Below are 6498 nucleotides of genomic sequence, written 5' to 3'. Positions count from 1 at the left end.
CATGCCAAAGGCCGCCTTCCAGTTTGGGGTGAAGATGCAGGACGGCAGGAAGACCAGGAAGCAGAACAAGGACCAGAAGCTCACGAATGACCTCCACAAGATCAACAAGATCCTGGCTAGGAAGAAGGGCGAGAGAGATGGGGCGGAAGATGGCGGTCACTATGATGATGATTTACCTAGCTCGAAGAAACAGCGTGGCTGAAGCTGTCGATTATTGTTTCTCCTGCCGATGATTATTGTTTCTCCTGCCAATACAGCTTTCTAGCATAGAGATACACAGTGCTATGTTTAACTGACCTGCTGTATAATGCATTCCTGCTGAGATTGTTGAAGGTGGCCGGTAGGAAACATGATGATGTTATTGAGCTGAAACCATGGAAGAAATATGGCTGTATATGTAATTTTTTTCTAAGGAAAAAAAGCAGATCTTTATTATTATAATTAATCTGCAAGGATTTGATTTGTCAAATTGGGAGGTTTTTGTGATCTGTTGAGAGTTGAGAATAACCAGCACTGTGGCTCAGGGTTTAACTTGGGCTGTGATCAGTTGATGAAATTCTTGCAGTGTAATTCATGATTCTTCTGCCCCATTTGGAACCTGGGCTATTGTTTAACTACAAATGTGATCTTTTGTTTAACTACAAATGTGATCTACTATTGTTTAACATGGGCTGTGCCATTTGGAACGAATCTCTCTGAATACAGTACACTCTGATCAGTGACATAAATACAGTACAGTATACTCACTCTGGTTGTTAGGAAACCCCCCGTGGCCCGTGCTGAGAAGATTGGTGCTAAACTTGCTTTCTGACAGGAGAGCCTTTGCAAAGCTGAATGGGATTTGTTTTTGTTCCTGGACTCCATGTGTCGCGTGTGTCCCCATCTAAATTGGTCTGCCACACAACGTCCTATCTTTATCCAAGTTTGTTGGCTTCCTTGACTTTGATTTATACGTAGTTTATACTGTACTGGAGATGGTGGTTGTTAAGTGCGTCAGTCGGTGGTGACACCGTCAACATAATATAAAATCAGTGGAAAAAGAATTTTCCTCACGCTTTTTGACCTGGTCCGTGCGTGGAAAATGAAATTATCTCCACGTATACCTTAAATAATGCGCGAATATGGATATGGCTGAATACGCCTCCAAATACATCTTAGATACGAATACAGGCAGTATCTACGAATTTATACACGTATTGGACCGGATACTCGAACCAGATATACGCTTCGGTACGGCCCAAGTAGAGAAAACAGCCCAAGCCCCTGTTTGGTTCCCCTCCAAAGTGCAAAAAGTGCAAAGATTCTCCATCACATCAAATCTTTGACATATATATGGAGTATTAAATATAGGTAAAAAAAATAACTAATTACACAGTTTGCTGGTACTTTACGAGACGAATCTTTTAAGGCTAATTAGTCAATGTTTGGACAATAACTGATAAATACAAATAAAATACTACAGTATTTCTGATATTATCCCAAAAGTAGAACTAAACAAGGCCAAGTAAACAATCATTCCAATCCCACTCCCTCTGCTCTCAAAGGAAAAAAAAAAAAAATCCCAATCCCACCGCTCTGTTGTTTTGCCCCCTAGCTAGAGCCGGCGGCTGGCGGCGAGGTGGCGAGCTCCGTCCGGCCTCCATCTCCGGTGAGAGAAGAATCGGATGACATGGACCTCGACACAGCTCCGTTCGGCATCCGCATTCGGCTCCTCCCGGCTGCCTTTCTCGGCGTACCCAGATCCGGTCCCTCGCCGCCGTCGAGCTCCAGTACATACTCCGGCGAGAATCCCTCAGCGCCCAGGCCTGCAAGCTCAAGTAAGCTAGCTCCTCTCATCGCCGTGTCTTTTCCCTCCAGTAATACTACACTACATTGCCTGATCTAATATCGGTACTTTTTCTCTTCTTTGTTAGTACGACTGTACGAGTGGTCGAATTGACTGTCGTAATTTGTTCTCTACATTGTTAGTACTAGTAGTCGAATAGTAGATTTCCTTTTGCTTTGTTGCTGTCTGGGCCACTGTTAGTAACTAGGAAGGTTCTAAATTCCCATTACTCTCGATCATATAGTGATAGGGTAGTCATGTAGAGTATTCCGTGGTATATACTCTTACTCGTTCAAAGATGACTCCTAGTTAGATTCATCAAGATATGGGTGCATGAAGATTTCTATATCTTCACTGGTACACAGAGCGTTGGTCAAGCCTCGGGATGGCGTCCACAGTGACCAGAGTTTGAACCCTTGGTGGGGCGAATTATGATCGGTGCGGTGTGGAAAAAAAAAAACCTCACCTGTCCTGCGTTCCCAAAGCACAGGTAAAAGGACCGGGCCTCTCACCAGTTTACGGGTCCCTATGTGCGAGCAGGGCATGGGGTTCGGGCGTTTTCTCGAGATGAGAAGTCCTCTACCTTAAGCCAAAATAGCTCTTGTAACTGATAAGTTTATCACAATTGGGTAGACACCACATATCATTATGCCTATTGTGTTAGGAAATGAATAAAAAGAGGAAAAAAAATATACGATTTAATATAAGAGCACGGATTGATGGACTAGTATTACTAATTTCATTCCATGTCCTTGTTCCAATGGGCAGTCCATGGTCAGAAAAGATGTTTGACTCACACGGGACGGCTTGACGATGGTTTGACAATCCAAGTCTACGCTACTATTGATGAGTCAAAAGGAAAAAACCGAGTAAAAAAAAAGTCTACGCTGGCCCAGTCGTTGTCACAGACTCGCAATCAAACTGAATTGGAGACTGCTTAGTAGCTTCGCTGTGACTGGTCTGTGACCCCCGTTGGTCTGTGAGACTGGCTTATAAAACACCAGCCAAACGATATGGGGCTCTGTTTCTCGGTTTGGAACTAGTGCATCTCATATCATCAGACCATATATTGTCCCAAGATTTTGTGTCCTTCTTCCTTCTCCAAACCACAGATCAAATGCTAGCTAGTAAGTAACAATGGCCATAGTGAGAGTGAGCTGCCGTTCCTCCTCCGGCCTCAACGTCGTCTCCTGCAGCAGCCTCTGCTGCTGTTTATGGATGCTACTGTCCATCCATGTCCCGGGGGCTGGCTCGCTGTCCTTCAACCTCAGCTTCTCCCATCCACAAAGCCCTGCTAACCTCCATGAATTGCTAAACTGCACCAGCGATGCGACCATCGAGGATACGGAAGGGCTTCACCTGACAAAAGACATCATGTGGAGCGTCGGCCGGGCTCAATACGTGGAAGCAATGCGGCTATGGGACAGACCTAGTGGCGAGATGGCCAGCTTCACCACCACCTTCCACTTCAACATAATGCCGGTTGGCAGTGGTTTGAGTGGTGACGGGCTGGCCTTCTTCCTCGTCCCTCCCGAGTCTGGTATGCCTGCCGGCGACAGCAGAGGGGGCGCCTTGGGCATCCTCCCTAGGGAATCCAAGTACTGGAATGATAGCGCCGGTATCATCGCGGTGGAGTTTGACACCTTTCTGAATCCGGAATACGACGATATAAGCGACGGCCATATCGGAATCGACGTCAACTCCCTCAACTCCACGGCATCCACCAACATCACGTCGCAGAACAATAACCTCAAGTCCAATTTCACCAAGATGGCCATCGTCAGGTACAACAATATCACCAAGTTGCTAGTTGCTGATCTCAACATCAACAACACATGGTACAATGTCAACAAAACTATCGATCTGCGCAAATACCTGCCAGAGTATGTCACCGTGGGCTTCTCAGCGGCGACTGGCAGCTACGCCGAGCTGCACCAGATACTATCATGGTCATTCACATCCACCCTGCAGGAACCACCAGCGCCGGCGCCAGCGCTGCTGCCTCTGACACCTGACAGCATCCAGAATCCCAAGAAGAGATCAGTAGGAATCCTGATAATCGCGGTGCTAGTGCCTCTGCTATTTCTCTTGGTATGTGCAGCCGTTCTGGCCTTTCTAGTACGGCAGCAGAAACGCAAAAGAAGAAGATCGTTGGGAGGAAGAGGAGTACCACCAAATGGAAGCAGCGACGACGACAACGATTACCAAGAACAAGACGACAGCAGGGCCGAGCTCGAGAGAGGAGTGGCTGCCAGCGGCCCTAGGCGGTATACGTACCGCGAGCTGGCGGCCGCCACCAACAACTTTGCCGATGATGGCAAGCTCGGTCGCGGTGGCTTTGGAAGTGTCTATAGGGGTAAGCTCGCTGTTGCCGGCGAAGAGCGCCCGGTGGCCATCAAGATGTTATCATCGGAGTCGTCGGCGCAAGGGAGGAAGCAGTTTGAGGCGGAGGTGAGGATCATCAGCCGGCTCAAGCATCGCAACCTCGTGCAGCTCCTGGGCTGGTGCGATAGCCGCCACGGCCTCCTGCTTGTCTACGAGCTGGTGGCCCAAGGAAGCCTGGACAGGCATCTCCACCGCAGCGACAGCGAGAGCTTTTTGACGTGGCCAGAAAGGTAAACAACATCCTGCTGATGATTGTGAATTGTGATTGTTGTGAGAATATTTAGGCTGTCTTTTATCTCTTTTTACCAAGCACTAATTGATTTTTAAGGTACATACACATAGGTACCAGATCATCCTCGGCTTGGGCTCAGCATTGCGGTATCTCCATCAGGAGTGGGAGCAGTGCGTGGTGCACGGCGACATCAAGCCCAGCAACATCATGCTGGACGACTCGCTCGGCACCAGGCTCGGCGACTTCGGCCTTGCCCGGCTCGGTGATCACGGCGCACGGTGGCACACCACTAGGGCCGTGATGGGCACGGCGGGGTACATCGATCCGGAGTTCGTCAACACGCACCACCCGAGCACCTACTCTGACGTCTACAGCTTCGGCATCGTCCTCCTCGAGATTGTCTCCGGCCGGTGCCCCGTGATCCTGCTGGAAGGCGGTGCGCACTTCGTTCTGGTCAAGTGGATGTGGGGTCTGTATGGCCGGAACACGATCCTCGACGCGGCGGACGAACGGCTGAGGGCCGCCGGCGACGAGGCCAACGATAGGTGCATGGAGAGGGTGCTCGTCGTCGGGCTGTGGTGCGCGCACCCTGACCAGAACGAACGGCCATCCATCGCACAGGCCATGCACGTCCTGCAGTCAGAGGACGCCAGGCTTCCGGAGCTCACGCCTCAGATGTACAGGACGGTGTCGGAGTTTGCCGTCACTGGACGTGCTATCGGCGCCTTGTCCGTTCAGAGCTCCTCTTCCGCGACCACGGCGACAACCGGTGGCCACTCCAAGGTCTCTTCCGAGTCAGCAACCTCTGCCTTGCTTCCAGATTCAAAAGAGTTGGGTTGATTTACATTCATCACTGTTGTATGGGCTGCCTCTGGTCTATGGGCGTCTTTGTGTATCATATATTGACTGTAAAATTACTTTTTTTTCACATTCGTTACCATCATACTTCTTCACTTAAAAACAATCATCCGTTGTGTAGTTCTTCAATTAAAGCAACCATCTTTGTAAATTGTCTTTTTACATTCTGAGCCCAGTCTGATGAGTAATGCTTCAAAAAAAAAAAAAAAAAGGATTCTCGCTCACAGCTGCCTGTATGACTGGTATCTGTAGTAATCAATTGGCTAGCGCAATCTGAGCGAATGAAAAGTGATGTTTTTCGTTTCGCATCTTCGCTGCTATTTGTAATGTTGAATTAAGTCACCATTACAGTGTGATTAGTGAGGGGCCTTTTCCGAGCCCTGGTCAGAGGGTAATATAATATAACTATATAAGTGATCGATCGTACTGAATCGACCTGAGACTTGTCTTTATCACTTCTGTGTATTTTGACACATACATAATAAAGTTAGCACTAAGGGAATACCAAAGGGGAAAGACTCAATTATACTCTATAAAATGAAAAGATTAACACAAATCCCAACCATTATTATTCATATAAGTATATATATATAGGCACTGATGATAATGGACTGGAGGCATGTTCTACTACTAGCTACTAGCACCGGCGTTTCTGATAACGCCGGCTTCAATCCGATGCTCTTGTCAAGGAAGCCCAAGTCAAGGTCACGTGTACATGAAACCTGGTCATACAATCGATCAAAAAACAAAAACCATGCAATTCTCTACTTCAGGTTAAGTAACAAGATGAGGTAGACAGTTGAGAGGCCTGTCGCCCATCCTATGCCCAGCCCAAGGTACAAGAACAATGCATCTTCGACGGGCGACTTACGACTTCGACGAAGACGGGCGGACACTGGCCGGTGGCCTTCTCCCCCCGAAAAAAAATCCTATTTTTTCGTCGTTTCAAAATTTGCCGAGTGTCGGACACTCGGCAAACATTTTGCCGAGTGCTCGAAAGAAAACACTCGGCGTTCTTCTCTTCTCGTTCTTCCAAGCTCAATCTGATGAGCCTTCAACGTCATGTATATCATTGCGAAATCCCTTGATCATTTTCAGTCATCAGCAGCAGTTTTATGAAATGCACCGTGTGCTACTTGAGAAGAGTAAAAGGAGGAATTGAACACTAATCTTCTACTGTTATCTACGTATTAAATAC

At 47.8% G+C, this 6498-nt stretch overlaps 1 protein-coding gene across 3 annotated transcripts; it reads left to right on the top strand.

The window, feature by feature from the left end:
* Window positions 1-1552: 1552 nt before the first annotated feature.
* On the top strand, window positions 1553-5414 carry LOC136531270 (L-type lectin-domain containing receptor kinase IX.1-like). Of its 3 annotated transcripts, none has more exons than XM_066523939.1 (3): window positions 1553-1817; window positions 3151-4440; window positions 4553-5414. In XM_066523939.1, the coding sequence occupies exons 2-3, from the start codon at window positions 3200-3202 to the stop codon at window positions 5280-5282; spliced, it is 1971 nt and encodes a 656-aa protein (XP_066380036.1). In that variant the 5' UTR covers window positions 1553-1817; window positions 3151-3199; the 3' UTR covers window positions 5283-5414. The 3 variants fall into 3 exon arrangements, with proteins under 3 accessions (XP_066380036.1, XP_066380034.1, XP_066380033.1); XM_066523937.1 differs by having other exon boundaries at window positions 2594-4440; XM_066523936.1 differs by having other exon boundaries at window positions 1553-4440.
* The last annotated feature ends 1084 nt before the right edge of the window (window positions 5415-6498 follow it).

The sequence above is a fragment of the Miscanthus floridulus genome, unplaced genomic scaffold, assembly GCF_019320115.1.
Source record: "Miscanthus floridulus cultivar M001 unplaced genomic scaffold, ASM1932011v1 fs_313_1, whole genome shotgun sequence".
Classification (NCBI taxonomy): domain Eukaryota; kingdom Viridiplantae; phylum Streptophyta; class Magnoliopsida; order Poales; family Poaceae; genus Miscanthus; species Miscanthus floridulus.
Note: the sequence above shows the minus strand (reverse complement) of the source record. Positions and strands in the feature narration are given on the sequence as shown.

Coding starts and splice junctions, on each gene's coding strand:
- LOC136531270 (XM_066523937.1), top strand. CDS start 2,963: ATGGCCATAGTGAGAGTGAGCTGCCGTTCCTCCTCCGGCCTCAACGTC. Junction 4,441..4,552: donor TTTTTGACGTGGCCAGAAAG/GTAAACAACATC, acceptor ACATACACATAG/GTACCAGATCATCCTCGGCT.